General features: G+C 39.2%; 2 protein-coding genes across 9 annotated transcripts in view; both read left to right on the top strand.

Annotated features, from left to right (window-relative positions):
- Positions 1 to 20,052, top strand: part of CPNE1 (copine 1) — a 37,111-nt gene that overhangs the window by 5,145 nt on the left and 11,914 nt on the right. For 4 of the 8 annotated variants that reach the window (XM_089896795.1, XM_089896794.1, XM_089896797.1 and 1 more), the window contains exon 1: positions 358 to 436. The exons of 2 other annotated variants lie outside the window; for them this stretch is intronic. The gene's annotated coding sequence lies outside the window, so the exon portion shown is untranslated. Of the gene's footprint in view, positions 1 to 357; positions 437 to 3,120; positions 3,232 to 20,052 lie in introns of those variants that run through there. 2 more of the 8 variants (XM_022592553.3, XM_089896793.1) reach the window with 2 other exon arrangements.
- On the top strand, positions 352 to 9,970 carry RBM12 (RNA binding motif protein 12). Its single transcript, XM_089896791.1, has 2 exons — positions 352 to 436; positions 3,089 to 9,970. The coding sequence occupies exon 2, from the start codon at positions 3,111 to 3,113 to the stop codon at positions 5,895 to 5,897; it is 2,787 nt and encodes a 928-aa protein (XP_089752917.1). The 5' UTR covers positions 352 to 436; positions 3,089 to 3,110; the 3' UTR covers positions 5,898 to 9,970.

Here is a 20,052-nt window from a genome sequence, read left to right as displayed (position 1 = left end):
TTGTGTTATGGAATTTTCTGGACTGGTTTAATCATCAAGTGATTAAAGCAATTACCAGCTGTGAAGCCGATCTTTATGACTGTTTTAGTTTTCGATTGATTCTTTCTTGGGCTAATTTATGACACATTCTTGATGTATGTAAATGTATAATGCTTTGAGAGAAAGCAACTTGAAAGCAACCAAATAATAAACGTGTGGGATTTTGGTACGTCTTTTTTTTTTTTTCCTAATACATTGTAATGATGTACTCCGGTGGTTTCAGACTCGCCCTTTAATATACAGTTCAGTGTGGCCTGTGCGTGTTTTGTGTTTCCTGCATTGATTTTTGCCTCCATTTATTCTCTATTGCAGTCTAAAAGTTGGTTTTAATTGGTTGCCCACAGGATTGACTTGGCCTCTACTTCTTGTTAAGAAAATACATCTCTTGTTTTATCAGGTAAGAGATTTTGAATAGAGGGTTTATTTTTATACAAAATAAATTGAGATAGCTTATTAAATAACATGAAAATATGTGTAATAACTAAATTGTGGTTTTTTGTTTGTAATAAGCTTATTTGAGGGATGGGAGAGGGGTGGACTGGGTGTCTTGAACAGTTGTTGCTTCCTTTGGGAGTCAGTTTTCTATGGATGCATTTCTTCTGCTGAATTCCTGATTATTAGGCAGTAAGTAGCTGTTTTTTTCCCCTCAGTAGCATTCTAGACCAACTACAAGTATGGGTGCTTGTTATTGGTACGGTTTTTTAATATTCCTTTGCGGAATAGGTATAGAAAATGGGTCATGTTTTAGAGTACAAATTGACTTTAGGTGGAACCTTAGTGATTGGAACCTAACTTCTTGTTAAATAACTAAGGTAAGCTCAAGCAAGATAGGTTGAAATGACTCATCTGTCAAACAGGTACTTTGTAGCAGAATAGCATATCTTACTTCACGTTTTTCAGAACCTAAAAACTCTTCCTGTTTAGATGACTTTATGAATAAATCTTGTGCACTGCTTTGGTTTACTCAGCCCTTTTCTAGATGGTAATTTGGGAAGACTTTCAATATCATGTTTTCACATGTACCTTGTACAGACTTTCACTAAATCCCTTCCCTCAGCTGCAGATGGTTTGAAGACTTAATTGTGTAGGTCACTTTAGCCCTGTGCTTAATTCTTGGGACCATATCAAATTTCCATTTTATTGTGCTAATGCAAACTAACATCTCTCTCTCTCTTTCTCAAGTTTTGGGGATCTAGATTACCCATGATGTTTCCCCCAGTTAGTGATTAAGTGATTTTTGAAGTTGAACGGAATGCTATCTCATCTTTGCGTACAGCCAATATTCTAGAGTTAGTAAGGAGTGAGAATTTGATTCAATGAATCGGAACCTTCTTGATGAACTTCTTAAAGACTGCTAAATAGTACATAAGGGCAAAAGAGTCTGTTGGTGTGACGTTTTTAGTATTAATTTTTCTTGTTGACGCTTGCAGACCAAAAATGGAAAGCTTCCCCCGCCCCTTCCCAAATTTCTAATGTTTTATATGGTCTCGTTTTCTGTTTGCCAGTCCATCTTTCTGGATTAAGTTTGAAGGTGGCTTTTATTTTTGTGTATGTGTGTGTGAGAAAAGTGTAAAAGCCAAACAATATATTACTCTTTTGTGTGCAGCAATTGTAATATTGAGATATAATTGCAGATTTTGTTGCCTTAAATTGGTATTCATGTAATATTTGACATTGAAAAACTGCTTTCACGGAGTTATAGAATTCTTAGCGCTTGGAGCAGGAAACTTTGCTCTTCTAATGTTCTCATTTGAAAAGTGATGAAACCAAAGCTCAAATAATTTATAATTTTGCTAAGATCACAGAGCCAGTTTAATATAGGTTTATATTTAAAAGTTGATTTTAAAAATGGCTTGGATAACACCCTTTGTTGTTAACCATATAAATTTCAAATTAATATTTTTTTCAGTCACAAGAGTTTGTTTTGGATTACTTTATACATGGCTGCCCTTCCATTTACTCTTATATACCATATGAATTGAAATACTGAAATTGTATTTAAGTCTGGGAGAAACTTTTCTTTTTTGATTATATCAAAATGGACATTATCTACAGAGATTAGTGAGTACCCAGAAATTCCACAGGAGTTATTTTGGGTCACAACCACTGAATAAAGTTCGTACACTAGTTCAAAAATAAAAAAATCCCTCTTTTTCATTATCAGCCCTCCCCTGTGGGATAAACAAGACTTTTTATTAAATGGAGGGCATGAGAATGAGTCTTTGGACCTGGGTTTTAATTAAAATAGCCATGGTGAATGGCACTGTAACCAGGTCCTACTTTTGGAATGATGACTACAGGTAACTGATATTTTGGCTGTTTCACTCAGTATTTCTTCTGGATACTTAGTATGTATTAACCTTATATGTAATACGTAATTCCATATGTCATTTTCTTTAATAAGTAAAGCTATTTCTCTAATAAATAAAGTGGTTTCATCCTAGGATGAAATATGAAATCAGTTCTCATTTGAGACTTGAATCTGCTTTAGTGTTAAGTATTATTTGAAATTCATTATTATTCCCGCTTTGTTTCTGTTGTTTTGAGATTAAGCCATGTAAAATGATACCAATAATTCTACAAAGTTGTCAAAACTTTATAAGGAAGATGCTGAGCCAGTTTTAAATATTAACTTTGATACATCCTTTGTATCTTTTCCCCTGTAGATTGTTAAACTTTGTTTCCTGATTTGACTTACACATTTCTTTTAAATCTTACTGAATAATTAGTGGTCTGAATGATGATATAATTGGTGATTTTCTTGTCCTATGGTGGTTTTTTCCTGAAATTTTTGAGTCTTGGGGCTGACTCAAACACACTTCTAAGTGTTTTCAGAATTAATGCCTTTTGGATGTTGAAATTGGGTTTTACATTGTAAATGGCATATAATATTCAGTTTTTAGAATATCCAAATTTAAAAAACGACATTGCTTGTGATAGTTTGAGGGAATACTTGAGGGCCTAATACGGTAGATGGTCATTCTTGTAGCTGAAAACTTGGTGTGATAAACAGGAGTCTGACCTGGCCGTTGCCTTTTCTCATCTGCAGGTGTGTGTGGTTTCAGCGCAGCATGGCTGTGGTCATCCGTTTGCAAGGTCTCCCAATTGTGGCGGGGACCATGGACATTCGCCACTTCTTCTCTGGATTGACCATCCCTGATGGGGGCGTGCATATTGTAGGGGGTGAACTGGGTGAGGCTTTCATCGTTTTTGCCACTGATGAAGATGCAAGGCTTGGTATGATGCGCACAGGTGGTACAATTAAAGGGTCAAAAGTAACACTATTGTTGAGTAGTAAAACGGAAATGCAGAATATGATTGAACTGAGTCGTAGGCGTTTTGAAACTGCCAACTTAGATATACCACCAGCAAATGCTAGTAGATCAGGACCTCCACCTAGTTCAGGAATGAGTGGCAGGGTAAACTTGCCTACGACAGTACCCAACTTTAATAATCCCTCACCCAGTGTAGTTACTGCCGCCACTTCTGTTCATGAAAGCAACAAAAACGTACAGACATTTTCCACAGCCAGCATAGGAACGGCTCCTCCAAATATGGGGGCCTCCTTTGGGAGCCCAACGTTTAGCTCAACCATTCCGAGCACAGCCTCTCCAATGAACACAGTCCCACCTCCACCAATTCCTCCAATCCCAGCGATGCCATCTTTGCCGCCAATGCCGTCCATTCCTCCAATACCAGTTCCTCCCCCGGTACCTACATTGCCTCCTGTGCCTCCTGTGCCCCCAATACCCCCAGTCCCTTCTGTGCCACCCATGACCCCACTGCCACCCATGTCAGGCATGCCACCCTTGAACCCGCCACCTGTGGCACCTCTACCTGCTGGAATGAATGGCTCTGGAGCACCTATGAATCTGAACAATAACCTGAACCCTGTGTTTCTGGGTCCATTGAATCCTGTTAACCCTATCCAGATGAACTCTCAAAGCAGTGTGAAACCACTTCCCATCAACCCTGATGATCTGTATGTCAGTGTGCATGGAATGCCCTTTTCTGCAATGGAAAATGATGTCAGAGATTTTTTCCATGGGCTCCGTGTTGATGCCGTGCATTTGTTGAAAGATCATGTAGGTCGAAATAATGGGAATGGATTGGTTAAGTTTCTCTCCCCTCAAGATACATTTGAAGCTTTGAAGCGAAACAGAATGCTGATGATTCAACGCTATGTGGAAGTTAGTCCTGCCACTGAAAGACAGTGGGTAGCTGCTGGAGGCCATATCACTTTTAAGCAAAGTATAGGACCTTCTGGACAAACCCATCCCCCTCCTCAGGCACTTCCCAGGTCAAAATCGCCCAGTGGGCAGAAAAGGTCAAGGTCAAGATCACCACACGAGGCTGGTTTTTGTGTTTACTTGAAAGGGCTACCCTTTGAAGCAGAAAACAAACATGTCATTGATTTTTTTAAAAAGTTGGATATTGTGGAAGATAGTATTTATATTGCTTATGGACCCAATGGGAAAGCAACGGGTGAAGGCTTCGTAGAGTTCAGGAATGAGGCTGACTATAAGGCTGCTCTGTGTCGTCATAAACAATACATGGGCAATCGCTTTATTCAAGTTCATCCAATTACCAAGAAAGGTATGCTAGAAAAGATAGATATGATTCGAAAAAGATTGCAGAACTTCAGCTATGACCAGAGGGAAATGATGTTAAATCCAGAGGGGGATGTCACCTCTGCCAAAGTCTGTGCGCATATAACAAATATTCCCTTCAGCATTACCAAGATGGATGTTCTCCAGTTCCTAGAAGGAATCCCAGTGGATGAAAATGCTGTACATGTTCTTGTTGATAACAATGGGCAAGGTCTAGGACAGGCATTGGTTCAGTTTAAAAATGAAGATGATGCACGTAAGTCTGAACGCTTACACCGTAAAAAACTTAATGGGAGAGAAGCTTTTGTTCATGTAGTTACTCTAGAAGATATGAGAGAGATTGAGAAAAATCCTCCTGCCCAAGGAAAAAAGGGGTTAAAGATGCCTGTGCCAGGTAATCCCGCAGTTCCAGGAATTCCCAGTGTGGGAATGCCCAGTGCGGGAATGCCCAATGCAGGAATGCCCAATACAGGAATGCCTGCTGCAGGAATGCCCGGTGCTGGAATGCCCGGTGTGGGAATACCCAGTGCGGGAATGCCTAGTGCGGGAATGCCTAGTGCAGGAGGTGAAGAGCATGCCTTCTTGACTGTAGGATCTAAGGAGGCCAACAATGGGCCTCCATTTAACTTTCCTGGTAATTTTGGTGGGTCAAATGCCTTTGGACCACCACTCCCTCCTCCAGGATTAGGAGGGGCCTTTGGTGATGCTAGGCCTGGAATGCCTTCAGTTGGAAATAGTGGTTTGCCTGGTCTAGGACTGGATGTTCCAGGTTTTGGAGGTGGACCAAATAATTTAAGTGGACCAGGATTTGGAGGGGGCCCTCAGAATTTTGGAAATGGCCCTGGTAGCTTAGGTGGCCCCCCGGGCTTTGGAAGCGGCCCTCCTGGCCTTGGAAGTGCCCCTGGGCATTTGAGTGGGCCTCCAGCCTTTGGCCCTGGCCCTGGCCCAGGCCCAGGCCCAGTCCATGTTGGTGGTCCTCCTGGCTTTGGATCTAGTTCTGGAAAACCAGGACCAACAGTAATCAAAGTACAGAACATGCCCTTCACTGTGTCTATTGATGAGATTTTAGATTTCTTTTATGGCTATCAAGTGATCCCAGGCTCAGTGTGTTTAAAATACAATGAAAAAGGTATGCCCACAGGTGAAGCTATGGTGGCTTTCGAATCTCGGGATGAAGCCACAGCTGCTGTCATTGACTTAAATGACAGACCTATTGGCTCTAGGAAAGTAAAACTCGTATTAGGGTAGCTGTTCACATCAGTTCTTCATAGGGTAGATATAGTCTTCATAGTGCTGTGATTAATGCATTCAGATTGTTTTCCTAGTGTTTCCAGGTTAGAGCCTGTGGATTGTTTCAATTGCATATAGATTGGTTTCCATAACATAGAGCATTGGTTTACTGTTTACAGAAGACTCACTACCAGGATAAACATTGCTGTATGTTACAGTAAAGCTGTCCGGAGAGAACACAAAAATGATTTTGGCATACTATTAGAGAAACCATTTGTAAAACTCAAATGACCACATAAAGCTTATCCAGGAGTCTAGATTGGTTTTGTTTTATACCATATGGGGTGAAGAAAATAGAAATGTCAATAGAGCTCATTGAGGGTGCTCTTGCCAGCTGCTGAAAAATAGAAGCTGGCTACTCTTGGAATTTGGTTTAAAGCTGGACAGATTTGCTTTGTTATAGGGTCAAAGCTTTGTCTAAAGTCCTCATTTCCTTTAAAAATTGAATAAAATCTCTGTATACAGATTCACTGTATGTACCTTTATTGCTTCTTGAGGGTTCTTGCTGTATAGACAGTCCTTCTGAAGTTGCTGCTTTATTTGCCTAATTGACTCATTTGTAAATGAGCAGAATTGTTTTGTTGATGTTTTTCTAATATAAAACTCCACACTTGGTTTGTGCTATAACCTTGAACTTTGATTTCTAATGTCAGTCACACTTAAAACTGTGTGGAATAAGACGTTTGCCACAAAAATAAAATATGGAGTCCTCTACCTACCAGAGCCTTTTTGGTTTGACCGCCAAGTTTTAGTCAGTTTAAAAATTGTTCATGTTGTTTGGATGGCATCAAAAACCAGAAACCACTTTTAATGGTCATTGTTTAAGATGCCTGATTTGAAGTCTTGCCCAAGATGGACTGATGTTCTGGCAATTTCCTTCTGTCCCAAATTTATGTGAAATTTTGACCTGTAACTAAACAAAAAGGGTCCATTCATAAGAAAGCATTATTATATATAGGTCTTTAAAATTGTAGTTGAAATTGTTAGCTTTGTTAGCAGTAGTGTTAACAGAATAAAAGGTCCATAAGTTGGTCCATAGATCAATATATATTTAATCCTGTTAATTGGAGGCTTTTTGGTCTAGTTGTTTGATCAGGAGCCTGGTTACAAAAATTCCTTATACAGAGTACAAGTGCAGCTGCCAGAGGGGAGAGAATTGAGGCTCCTTGCCCTTTCATACTCTGGCATTCAGGACTAAGGCAGGAGGACCACGTGGGTTCTGGTTGGTGAGTGTCCTTGTCACGAAAACATTTGCCTTACAACGTCCTGCTCACTGCCACAAAAGGCTCTACTTATAGTTACTTTTCTTCTTAGTTAAAATGCTCTAAAGATGTGTCACATTATATTATAAACATGGAATGGGAGATTGGTGAGATATCATGAAAAACAAATTTTGTCTTTTACATGGGCCTCTGTCTTGGTTTGAAACATCCCCAACATTTCCTACAAATCAATTTACTTACAGAGGGGTCAGCCTTTTAAAAGAAATATTTTCTATTTAAGAAAAATAGTGCCTTTTGGGTGTTGCAATTCAGTGGAACACTGAAATACAGCGTCGTGTAATTTAGAGTTAAGAGTGGCAACAGTTCATTTGTGTGCTAAGATTTGGAAAGCTTTTTCATCACTACAATCTTAGAGGATTGACAGTACAGGATATTTTGTTTAGGGAAAGGATTATTTAGACTTTCAAAGAAGAAATGGCTGTGTTGTGGGTCTTTTGCTAATTCACGAATACAAATTTGCTTTGACAGATAACTAGGTATTGCCTCCTCAACTAAAAAAGCAATATGATGTTTGTATATGCTGTTCAATTTAAGTTTTCTGTTAAGTAATCATTTCTCATTCCAAAGACAGAGTGCAAAAAACTTCAGCGCTGCTTGGGAGTCTTATTTCAACTGCAGATTATTTTCCCCATTGGAAAGCTGACTATTTTCATTTTAGAAAAATGGGTTGTTTGAAGATGAAAGTCTTTTTATCTTTTTTCACAGTTTATTTTGGTTATGTGTTCATACGTTCTTATTAAATATTTCATATACTTTATTGCAACTACTTTGTTATTTCTACGTTTTAGATTAATGCTGAAAAGGAAAACTTGATTTCATTGTTCATCAAATTAAATAAATTAAGAAAATAGTGGTTTGTGTAGAAATTGGAGAGAATTGTGTTTCATATTTGGTTGAATCACAACAGTGCTTCTCTTGTTGTGAAATGTAATTAAATGCTTTGCCCTCTGGTACTTGATTTTTGTGTATCTGAGACTTATTAACATAGTGCTAACTGCTAAGCATACTGTTCATCTTGTTCTGGGCATTGGAGTTTGACTTTTTAAAAAATTCTTGAAAATATGTTCTGTGCAACTATTCATACCTCTCTTACCTGCAAATTTTCTCGTAAGAACTAGGTTTGGGGTGAAAATTTACATTATTTTCTCATTTGCTTTGTATGGTATGAAGGATTTGTAAAGCTTCGCTTAAAGTGGTGTGTATTTGTAAACACTATCATGATATTTTCAATCTTATGTGTAAATTTTATTGCCTGTTTTTGGTGACTCTGACATTAATAGAAGAGAAACTTTTCCATTAGGTTTAAACCTTCCCCCCCACCCCCCATTTTTTTGTTTGCTTGGTTTTTTTTTTTTAGCTTAAAGGGTTAGAGAAATCTACAAGATGTATTTTATAAATAAGCAAACTTGTAAACTTTTCCTGAACTTTAGTGAAACAGTTGGTAAGCAAAATTTGGAGGTGTGTTCTGTGTTTCCACTGCAGTTTGGATGTATAATTATTAGTGGCTTTTTTTTTTAATGCAACACTGTTAAGTGAAATGTAGTTTCTAGCTTTGTGCTCCAAGTTGTCAAAGCATTGTTAGTGGAAATTCCATTAGGAAACTTTATTCAGAATTTCAGAGAGGTAACAGTGTAATTAGGTCAGTCTTAACCCACTGGATGAAAATCTAGGGCTGTGTATGGAAGTAAGCAAACATACATTTTGGGCGGAAATAGATAAAAATAAGGATGCACGAAAGCCTTAATCAAACTCAAAGTCCCTTTTATTGGATTCCGTCATTGTGTAGAGGTGTGGGTCAAGGTTTAAAAATAAATCCACTCATCAGTTGAAGAACACTTTAAAAATGTGTAAAGAAAATGTAAAATTGCTGCTAGTCAAATCTTCTGGGAAGAATTTCTGGCAGTGATCACTTTTAAAAATTATTTCCCACTCTTGCAAACATTTAAATTGTTTTACTGGCAGTTCTGTAGTAGTCCAAACTTTAGAGACCAAACACAATAAAATAACTCATTGCCAATGTGGCCACAACAGTGCCAGCAAATACTGCCTTGGCTTCATTCAGCAGAGATTTTTGTTTATATAGATAAAGTCTTGAATACTGTTCAATAAACTTGTCACGAAATAAAACAGGCTGATGCTTTTAATGCTTTGACTGTACATGAGTACTCTACTGAGCTATACCATCAGGTATTTGGGGTTTTTTTAAAAACTCCTGAAAATATTTTGTGCCTTTGGAAAGGTGGCTTTGGTGATCTTGGAGGTAACAATTGTTGCTTATCCTTGTCTGCTAATGCTGAAGTGTGGAAAGAAGAGGATACCTGGAACTGCAGGGAGGAATCTTGACTCTAGGTCAGATCTGTGGTATCCACCTTTTCAGACTTAACATGAGTTTTGCTAGCAAGTCACTTTGTTATGTGGACTCAGAAAGAACTGAAAGCCAGATACTCCTTTTCACAAAAGGAGTTTTAAAGGGGGCTGTGAATTGTTTTTTAAAAACTGATTACTTTAGGAAATGGGAAAACAAATTTTCAGAATACATTGTCAGTTGCACATACCTCTAAAGCTTTGTTTTTCTTTTTTGTTTACTTATTTGTTTTTGCATTAGTATGTGAGGTATTTGAGGTGGGGAAGAGGGGAGAGGAATCAAAAATATAGCTGCTGTCCGACATTGATGCTCTGGTTTTGTCCTTTCCACATTGGTTCAACTTCTACTGAAAAAATTAGCAAATAAAAAGTTTCTGTAAACTCCGCAGAGTCTCTTAAAAAAAAAAAAATCTGGATTGGACTTGCAGAGAAATTAGTGGGTTGTTCCTTTTAACCAAGACTCTTGAAAAATGTTTGTAACTTTTATCTTTATCATGAAAGTTTTAGCCTGTATTTGAGTTTGAATACCGAATTTGTTTTAGAGAGGTTTAGACTAGACATAATTAATTCCAGGTAGTTGCTGATCTGTTTTTAAAATTACGACAGTTTGACTAAGCATTTGAAAAATCACAGAGTGAAATCGGCTGCCTAAGGATATCCAGAATGGCGTTTACCATCTTAAAAGGGTGGCCTATGTGCTAATATGTCTCCGTTTATTGCTCAGGAGTGATCACTCAACTTCTGTAATTCATTGTTGTCTGCTTTCCATTGTTTTACATCAAGTAATAGTCTATCAGTTTTGTGCATCGCCACCGTTCTCCTTACCCCCCAAAAGTAGAGCTTTTACGGGATATGGTAGAATCCAAACTTATGGCTATCCTTTTTAATTAAAAAAATTGCTTGATATCAGTTTTGTCTTTTTAGCATAAAATCTTTAGATCACACTGACTTACTGTAAAATGTTCTGGAAAGAGTGTATTCTCGTGGTGGCACAGTTCTCTGATGCTGTAGTGACTTTTCTGGGAAAATTCTTCTGTTCAACAAATAAGCAAGCTCATCTCTTATTGGTGCCTGCTCATGTAAATCTTAATTCTTCACTGTGCTATTCCTTGGTGCCTTGAGCTATTTTTGTGCCAGAGGATCTCACAAGCATCCTAGAATATGGGTCGTTTTCTGGATCAACATAACTAGCAACAAGCAACTAAGGTGGCAGCTGCTTTTCTACATATTGCTCTACTACTGAAGGGGCAAAAAGCCATCTGATGCAAACATTCCAGCCCCAGGGACAGAGGGCAGCACTCTAAAACTCTGAGGACAGGGAAGTAGTGTAGTGCTCATTAACCATATTCCTTGAATTCTGTCAAGAGTCCCAGGAACCTCTCCCCAGCAAAAATGTTGACCATTAGGTCGTAGAGACTAAGCAAACACCAGCTGTAGAGAAGTGGTTAAATAGCACAGCAGAGCATTGGAGTTGGCACCCTAGCTGTTCCGGACATCTGGACTGTGATTTCAGTGACTTAATAGTTTCATGTCATTTTTCCTAGTCAACTGATGGCCTGCCATTTCATGTTGAGAGAAGGAGGAGGTGACTATTTGGGGAAAATAGAGCTATGAGAACATAATTAAATATGGACAGAGTTAAAGATGTTGAATAAGCATAACACATCCCAGTATTACAATGTAGCAAGCTATGCTGTGTTCAAACAGACCGCCCCTTGGTGTTTGATTCCCTCTCTATTTTGATGGTCTCAGTTTTCCCCTTTTACCTGCTTGTATAGTAAGCCTGCTGGTAACCAGCACTATGAGTTTTACTTAGACTGAAGCCGCCTCACTGGTGTCTCTGTAGCCCTAACCTCCTAATTGGGGTGGGGGTGGGTGTGAGTTCACTCACAGCTCTTGATTAGTGAAATAAGATTTGTCACTTACGCATTAGTGCTACACATCAAATGTAACAACCACATTGTACTGCAAATCACTTGTTAGTCCTCGAAGAGTGGGAACGTCTTAAGGGTAAAGAAGTTCAGCTACTTAAGGGGTCTTAAATCGTACTAACAGGTGCTGTTGCTAATTTCATTTTTCTTTTGTTCCACACTTCCCCACACGTTGGGGCGTCATGTCCTTTATACATAACTCCTTTCTGTAGTGTGGGCCCAGCAGGATCCCTTGGCTATAAATCTGGCTTAAGTGGTGGAAAGACAAATACACCTCTTACTGAAGTAGATAATGCTGATTACCTTTGCTTCTGTGACCAGTGAATTGACAGGTTGGAATTGGAAACATCTGTTAACTCCAAACTTTTAAGACAATTTCACATGGATATACAGCTTAGCCATAGCTGTAACCCATGCTAATTAAATGTTTTGAGTGGTGTTGTGCACCTAGCACTTAACACATTGTGTTGGAAAAGGAAATTTAAAAAATGCCTGTTCTTCAAGACTTTAAAGTCCTAAATGATGCAAGTAAGTGCTCAGTTGTACTTATACATGTTCAGGGTATACTCATGACTCACAGGAACTAGATAAAGGGTTTCCTGGCCAGCTGCTGAATGGTCAGACAGAAATAAGTGTAATGGAATCCTTAGGTGTAAGCTGAGGGAAGGTGCGATCTCTAACCAGTGTTCTTGGGGACACAATACTGTTAGTTTAGTAAAATGAAATGACTGTGTGAGGGAGCACAGTAGCAGTATCTAAAATTGTGCCTGTCCTGAAAGCTCTTAAAGTTGTCCCATAACAGCGTAGCTTGAGGTTCTGGCAGCCTAACTGGTATGACTGAGCTGAATGGTCTACAGAGCAGGTAGGCAGGCAAGGCAAAGGTTGGTTCTAGGGATGTCCTGGCCTAGCAGAGGGACAGAACCTTTTATCTTTTTAATAATCTTTTGACTAGCCGCCAGATAACAAATGCTCTAATACGTTCATAAACAACTCAGAATTAAGTGAATTTCCCCATCAATTTAACCACGTATATGCATAGTTGTCTACCTGAAATTCATTCCTTTGTGGTTTTAGATCAATTTGACACAGTTTTAGCTTTTCCGTCTGAAATGTCCACCTTTTGGTTCTTGTTCTTCTAGGCCAACACTGTCCAATAGAATTTTCTCCAATGGAAATGTTCTCATGTGTACTAATATGGTAATTAAATTTTAATAGCTATGTGTGGCTAGTGGCTACTGTATTGAACAGCACAACTGTAGATTCACAGTGCAGCAGCAGATTTCCTCTCCCAGGTCTGATCTTTGGAGATCTTGTTAGGCAGCACTATCCAGTAGAAATAAGAATCACTTGACGTCACTTAAAATTTTCTAGTAGCCACATTTATAAAAGGTTAAAAGGAACAAGTGAAATTTAAGAATACACTTAATACAACATTGTAAAGCAACTACACTCCAATAAAAATTAAAATATATATATATATTTAACCCAGTAGATCTTAAATGTTACAGTTTCAGCTTATACTCAATATAAGATTATTGAGCTATTTTACATTTTTGTTTTTGTACTAAGTTTTCAAAATTCAGTGTATATTTTACAGCACATTGTGATTGGAACTAAGCATTATTTCAAGTATTCAATAGCTGCGTGTGGTTAGGGGCTACCCTTTTGGACAGCACAGATTTAGAATATTTAAAAAGTTATTCACTGCCATTTCTCTCCTAGTTTTGCCGCCTCTTTCAGCTGTTTCTTCACTCTTGAGTATTCAAATTTTGTTGCATTCCTCCTAACCTTTACCCCTCCTGTTGTGTTTGCAGGTTAGTTTTGTTTTTGAGAATTTGCCTCAGTTACCTTTTTTATGGGCAACACTGGAGGTTAACTAGGTGACAGTTTTATATTGTAAAATTACTAATCCTGCACTAGAAGCAGCCACAGAAGTAGAATCTCTCCCCTCCACTCTGTACGCCATCCACAATGGCAAGTGGGCAAGTCATTGTGTGTCTGTAACGTAGCGTCTTTATTTTTGAAATCCTCTCTCTTTTAATTTCTCAGCTTTCCTAACATATTGAATTCTGAAGATCAACCCATCTTAAGATTTCCCATGTATCCCAAGTAAATTTATTCCAGTGAGGGGGCTTGCGTTATCAGCAGTAGGTTGGTTTCTTTTCCAGGGGCTCTGGTCTGCTGCTTTTGTTCATTAACTCAACACCTTTTGTGCCATTGGTCACACTGCACACTGGAGATGCACAAGTTCTTGTTGATGCCCTTGCCCTGGAGATGGTAAGGAAGGTGGTCCAGTACTGTTGTCTTAGACACTCTGCAGGCAATAGAGAGGCAGGTGTCTCATTTAAAGAACATAGATTAAATATATAGATTCCACCAGGGCAGGATGAGGGCAAAGGTGGCTGCCCAGTAGGTGTTCTTTGAAAATTTTGGTAGAAGTCACATTTTCTACTTTATTTGCTGTATTCATGCTTGTTATTTGAAGTTTATTCGTTTGATTCCTTTGCCTTGGCAGACAAATAGGGAGAATGTGTGGTGGGTGCAGAATTATTTTTGATCTGTGTGCAAGATTAGTGTAGATCATGGGAAGAGGCCACATGAGCCTCACTGCTCTTTTAGTGGCCAAGTGGACTTCAGATTGAACTGGATTACACAAGGTGTGAGCTGTTGGTAAAATGGATGGAAATCACATCCTTAGGGAAGCGAGTTGTGGTTCATCCAAGTTACTGTGTGTCCCAGGGCTAGTTATTTCCTTTCTCTGTCTTCAGTAGTAATGGGATTAATTAACAAAATGGGGTGAAATTAGATAATCTCATTATATTCAGTTTTAAATTTCTGTGATTCTGTGAACCCAGCTATTTCATTTCTTTCTGGAAATCTGTAGTTAATTTGAACCTTAAAAGAGAGACCAGTGGAACTAAAAGTTTTGGTCTGGCTACTGCTTGTGATAGCAGTTCCACACTTGAGCTTGAGAACTTCATTAGGAGAGAAAAGAGGGAAGGGTCTTCATTTCCCTTTTTGGAGGCTGTTCCTTTCCTGCCATTTAGGTCCTCTGGAGCAGGTAGACTGAGGCATTCCTCCTGGGTGTCTCGTCAGCCAACAAGTAGATGATACCATACAGTAAAAGGATCCGTTTATGAGCACTGAAGAGAGGAGCAGTTAACACATGTAGGGCACTTACACTGGGTCAGGCAGGGGGCACTTTCCATGGTTAGCCCCATTTAATTCTCAAAATAATCCTCTAAAGTTGGCACTGTTATTATCCCCACTTTACAGATGGAGAAATCCAGGCAAAGAGAAGCAAAATAACTTGCCCAAAGTCTCATTGATAAGGGGTGAACAGAGATTATTCAGTCATCATCTGTCTGCATGACTCCAGAGGCAGAGCCCCTCCTTTCCTCGTTTCCTTCCTCTCCCTGACTTTTGTGGGGGGAGATATGGGAGGCCAGTGGCAGCACTCTTCTGTCATGGGTCCCGAGCTGGCTGGGGAGGGGGCTCCAGCCTTGTGCCAATGCTCCAAATGCTTATTTTGAAGTAAGAAGGTGGCGGCTTTGTTTAAGCACATTCAAAGTCACGAGGGGAAAAATGTCCACTCAGATACAGTTCTATCTTGGTGGAAGGCCATGTGTTCCTTCTTGGTTTGCTTCCTTTCCCATATCTAATTCTCTCCTCAAGCTAGCTTCCCTTTGGAGAGTTGCACACAGGTTGGATTTGTCCATTTTTTGGATAAGTCTTTTTGGGACGTTGGAGCTGGATCAGTGGCTTCCAAACTTTTTTGACCATTGTAGAATACAGCGGGATGGGAAACCCTGTGACCATTTACTATACCGTTATTTTCCCACTTTTCACTTTTTGTGTGAACATGCACATTTTAAGCTTTCTAATATTGCCAAATGCTGCATGGCAGCCAGACTTCCTAGTATTATATGGATCTAAATCAAATTATTGCTTAAGATTTTCGCTTATAAACACGTTAGTAGCTCTTAGTCAGATGTATGAATAAAGAATGTGTAGTTTTGTAGTAAGGATTTGCATATTGGATTCAGTTCGTGACCTAAGAGGACTGTCCTTGAGGCTGCTGATTTAAATTTGGGGAATTCCTGAGTTATAGAGGGAGAGGCAGGGGTAGAAATACTTTGTCTACCTTCATCGTGTCCCTTGAGGCAGAGAGGGAAACGAAGAGTGGTGGTGATGGGTGTAGTTTGTCTTTTTCAATCTTATGAGAAAAGAGTACTCCGTTGGGTGGTGTTCTCCTATTGGGAGCTTATGGAGAATTTCCTGATGGGTTTTCAAGATTTGATCCAGCATCTCAGCTGCTCCAGTGTGCCAAGGCAGGCAACACGAGTGAGGGCGTGGCTTTGGTTTGTGAATGAGTGATCCTGCCATACAGATGGGTGCTCTGTTCCTCCTCACAGCCTGGAAATGGGGTTGAAGTCTGGTGCCTTGCCTTGTTAGGCTTTTGGGAATGGAGGAAGGCAGTGTAACTCCTGAACGTGAACAACTGAAGAGTTTCAGCTCAGTTGGCACTGAATTGGATCCAACTAGATCCAGGAGGAAAGATCTGTTCTTGGATTTATAAGAGCCAAGATTGAATCTCCCGAGGCAGTAGAGGGGAAGCCAAAGAAAATGAAGGGTGAGTTACTGCCTATTGGCAGTGAGATTCCCTATCAACAGTCACGTGCTAGTCAACTGGCTAGCTGGGCAAAGGGAAGCCCTGATTTTTAGCATTTGCCCAATTTCTGTGGTTTAAAACTTAACGAGGCCACCTGCTTACAAAATTCCTTTACAATTCTCTCTTGCAAACTGTACAAGCCTGCTCTGGCACGCTGCTGCAAGCCTCCCTCAGGTGTTTTGAATTCCCATTCTGTGCTCAGGTCTGTTCTGTGTGACATAGGAGATGCTGAAGCAGCGTCTTTTCTAAAGAAGCTTGTTATTTCATTGACAGGAGCTAGAAACATTGACAGGGTACAATTGTGGTGTGGCTTGAGTATAGCAGTCCAGAATGAGAAGTTGTTGAGTGCTGGAAAGATCATGAAAAGGGGAGCATATGAGAGCTAGGCTTGAAGGATAATAATAGCTAACACTTACTGGTGATAATAGTATCAGGCTCTGTACTAAGCATCTTGCATACAATGTTTATGTCAATCTTCAGAAGTAGATAATATCCCTTACTTTACACCTGAGTAAAATTTTTGCCCAAATTACAGAGATAGGACATCATTCTGGTGAGTGTGTAATAGTATCTCATTGTGGCTAGAAAGGAGTAAAGCCAGTACTTGGAGCCTGGTTACTTCACTGCAGAACTCATACTCTTGCCCACTATATCAGATTGCTATTAAATATAAGAAGGGAGGTTATTTCAGTAGAGAAGGGTGTTAACTACAGTCTAAAGTCTTAAGACTAGGTGGGAGTCAGAATAAGCGTCTGGTCCTCATTTTACTTAACGATGTATATGTCTCCATAACCAAATCACTTCTTCCCTCTCTGCCTTGAATTGAGGAACTTGGATAAGATGATCACTCAGTTCCTTTTAATTTCTGACATTTTGTGAATTTTAAGTTATAAAAATGAGAGTGTATATAGCTTCTTTAAGGAATACTGGAGAAAGTGCCCTGCCAGGGTATGAGGCTTGGGAAGCACTAAGGTTGGCTGGCGATGGGGGTAAGCAGAGGAAAGCGGTCTACAAGGGCGAGTGAAGGGAATGAGACTCCAAGTGGTAGAAAGCAAAAGCAGGAAAGGTTGGTGCTGAATACTCAGTTGTTTCCATTTGCACTTTCCCAGATGGAAAGGTGTGGATTGTGGGTGCAAACAGAGTTAACAAGCTAGGCTTTTGTATTGAATATTCCTGGAAAGCTCACTTCTCCCTTGATGGCTTCTGCAGCAGGCCAGGGCTAGATTTGGGTTATTTCTGAGAATCCTTGGATTATCACTCCTTTCTTTTAGCATTAGTTCAGCAGTTATTTATAAAGCACCTGCTATGTATGAGTCACTGGAATGGAAATAAGACAGATCTGGTCCATCCCCTATTGAATTTATATAATCTGGTAGGGGAAATAGATAATAAGCAAGTAAGTTACACATTTTGATAGGTTTATGAGAAGCTGGGTTTTGTTGGTTTGGAATCAGGGAAGATCTCTGACTTCAACATAGAAAAGAGATCGGAAGGGACTGAGAGTGGAAATGGGGAGACCAGATGGAGACTATTACAGACATCCAGGCAAGACACGCTGATTCAGAAGAGAGTGCACAAAGACCTGGCGAGTATTAGCCAGATGTCTCTTACAAAAATAAATGAAAAAAATTTCTGAGACTCCTTTTATTGAGTCACTTAAATGTAATATTTAATAAACTTCTGTAAAGCTCCAGTCCTATAAAGGATGCTGACAATCCCATGAGATTAATGAGACTAGATGAAAGGTAAATGAGGATGGTGTAAAGTATGTACCTGTTAAAGGGATAGGGGACAGAAGAGTGACATGAACTAGTTTTAACTACAGAAGATTTCCAAACAGAGGTAGGTTTGGAGGTAAATTTTAAAGGAGATAAATAGGATTTAGGAGATACTAATAATCTCATGCATTAGATGATTTAAAGGGAATATGACTCAAAGGATAGAAAACTGCACATTATAAAGATTTGCTTATAAGAGTCACTAATTCCAATGAGAAAGTAGAAGTCAGATTTGTGAAAAAACAAAACTGTAGTTATCCAGGAAGCTCTGACCTCTCAGAATGAAATCTAGCTCCGTGTGCTCCTGGGGCATATGTGGGCCCACAGCATTCTGGTTGGGGTTTTAGTCTGGGCAGAGAAGAAACTGAAAAAAGATAGAATAGGACCAGCTGTGGAGAAAGTGGTAGAAATGGTAACAGACTAGAAAAGAATAGTCTATTAGAGATAGAGGCTTAGCACAGGAGGAAGCTCCTGACCCTCTGCATGTATTTGGCCCCCACCAAAAGCATCTCTTTCTGGGATCTTTCAGAAGTTATGGAGTGAGGGGAAGGGCAGCAGTTCCAGTTGTTGCCTGTAATCTTACCACCACAGTTAATTACTGCTAATGCTCTCATAGTTCACAACATTTTTTTTTTTTTTTGGCCGTGCTGCGTGGTATGTGGGATCTGGGATCAAACCCGTGCCCCCTGCAGTGGAAGCTTGGAGTCTTAACCACTGGACCACCAGGGAAGGCCCACAACAAAGTCTTTATCAGGGATAAACCTGTAGCCCTCCATTTAAATTTTTCCCCAACATTTTATTATGAAAACTTTCAACATAAGAAAAGTTGAAAAAATGATACAGTGAATTCCCATGTATCCACCATTTAGATTCTACAGTTTATATTTGTTTTACCACATCTATCCATTCAGCACACCATTTTAATTTTCGGTGCATTTCATAGAAGTTGTGAGCATCAGCACACTTCACCCATAAATATTTCCATATGCCTTATCCTGAATATTTGTTTATGGGTTTGGGGTAGGGGTTGATAAAATTTACATGCAGTAGGATGTATATACCTTAAGTGTACCATTGGATGAAAATGACAAATTCACCTGTGACTCACATTCCTACCTAGGTAAAGGACTTTCACATTCTCCCTAGAGTTCTCTTCTGCCTCTTCGCAGTTAATACCTCCCCCTCCCCTGGGGGACAGGGGAAGAACAACCACTATTCTGAATTTTTTCACCATAGATTAGTTTTGCCTGTCATAAAACTTTATAAAGTGTAACTATGCATTTTATGCTTCAGGTTCATCCATGTTGCAGATATTAATAGTTTGTTTCTTCTTTTGCTGAGTAGTTTTCTATTACATATACAAACATTATGGTTTGTTTATCCATTATTGATGGACAACTGGGCTGTTTCAGATTTTTGGCTATTATGAATAAAGCTGCCATGAACATTCATGTACAAATCTTTTTGTGAACATAATGTTTTTATTTATTTTGGATAAAAATCTAGAGTGTAATTGCTCTTGGGCTAGATATACGTTTGGTTTTCTAATAAGCTGCCAGACCGTCAAAATGGTACATTTAGTGCCTTCACTAACAACGTATGAGAATTCCACATCCTTGCTAACATTTGGTATTGTCAGTTTTTTACTTTTAGCCATTGTGATGGATATGTAGTAGTATCTCATTGTGGTTTTAATTTGTATTTCGTTGATAACTAGTGCTATTGATCACTTCCTTTGATTATTTCCAATTCATATGTTTTCCTTTATGAAGTATCAGATCAATTTTTTTGCCCATTTTTAAATTGACTATCATTTAACATTGAATTCTAGGAGTCCTGCATTGTAGAAGAGTACAACTTCTGCATTACTGCTGGACATTAGTTCAAATGGAAAAGGCATGAAGGTTTGAGTTGAGCAGAAGCACACTTACCATTTATTCAGTAAATGGTTATGAGTACCAACTAAGCATTAGTATTAGGGATACAGAAATAATACCTAGCCCCAGTTCCAAGGAGCCAAGATTATGAGGGTAGACAGACAAAAGTAAAAATTCTGATGTAGTGGTTTCACCGTTAAGTCACTAA

This window comes from Delphinapterus leucas, chromosome 15, assembly GCF_059928025.1.
Source record: "Delphinapterus leucas isolate spDelLeu-1000000601 "Yukka" chromosome 15, BTC_Dleu_Yukka2, whole genome shotgun sequence".
In the NCBI taxonomy this organism is placed as follows: Eukaryota; Metazoa; Chordata; class Mammalia; order Artiodactyla; family Monodontidae; genus Delphinapterus; species Delphinapterus leucas.
Note: the sequence above shows the minus strand (reverse complement) of the source record. Positions and strands in the feature narration are given on the sequence as shown.

What these genes read in the sequence shown, in the direction of transcription:
- RBM12 (XM_089896791.1), top strand. Translation starts at nt 3,111, where the DNA reads ATGGCTGTGGTCATCCGTTTGCAAGGTCTCCCAATTGTGGCGGGGACC.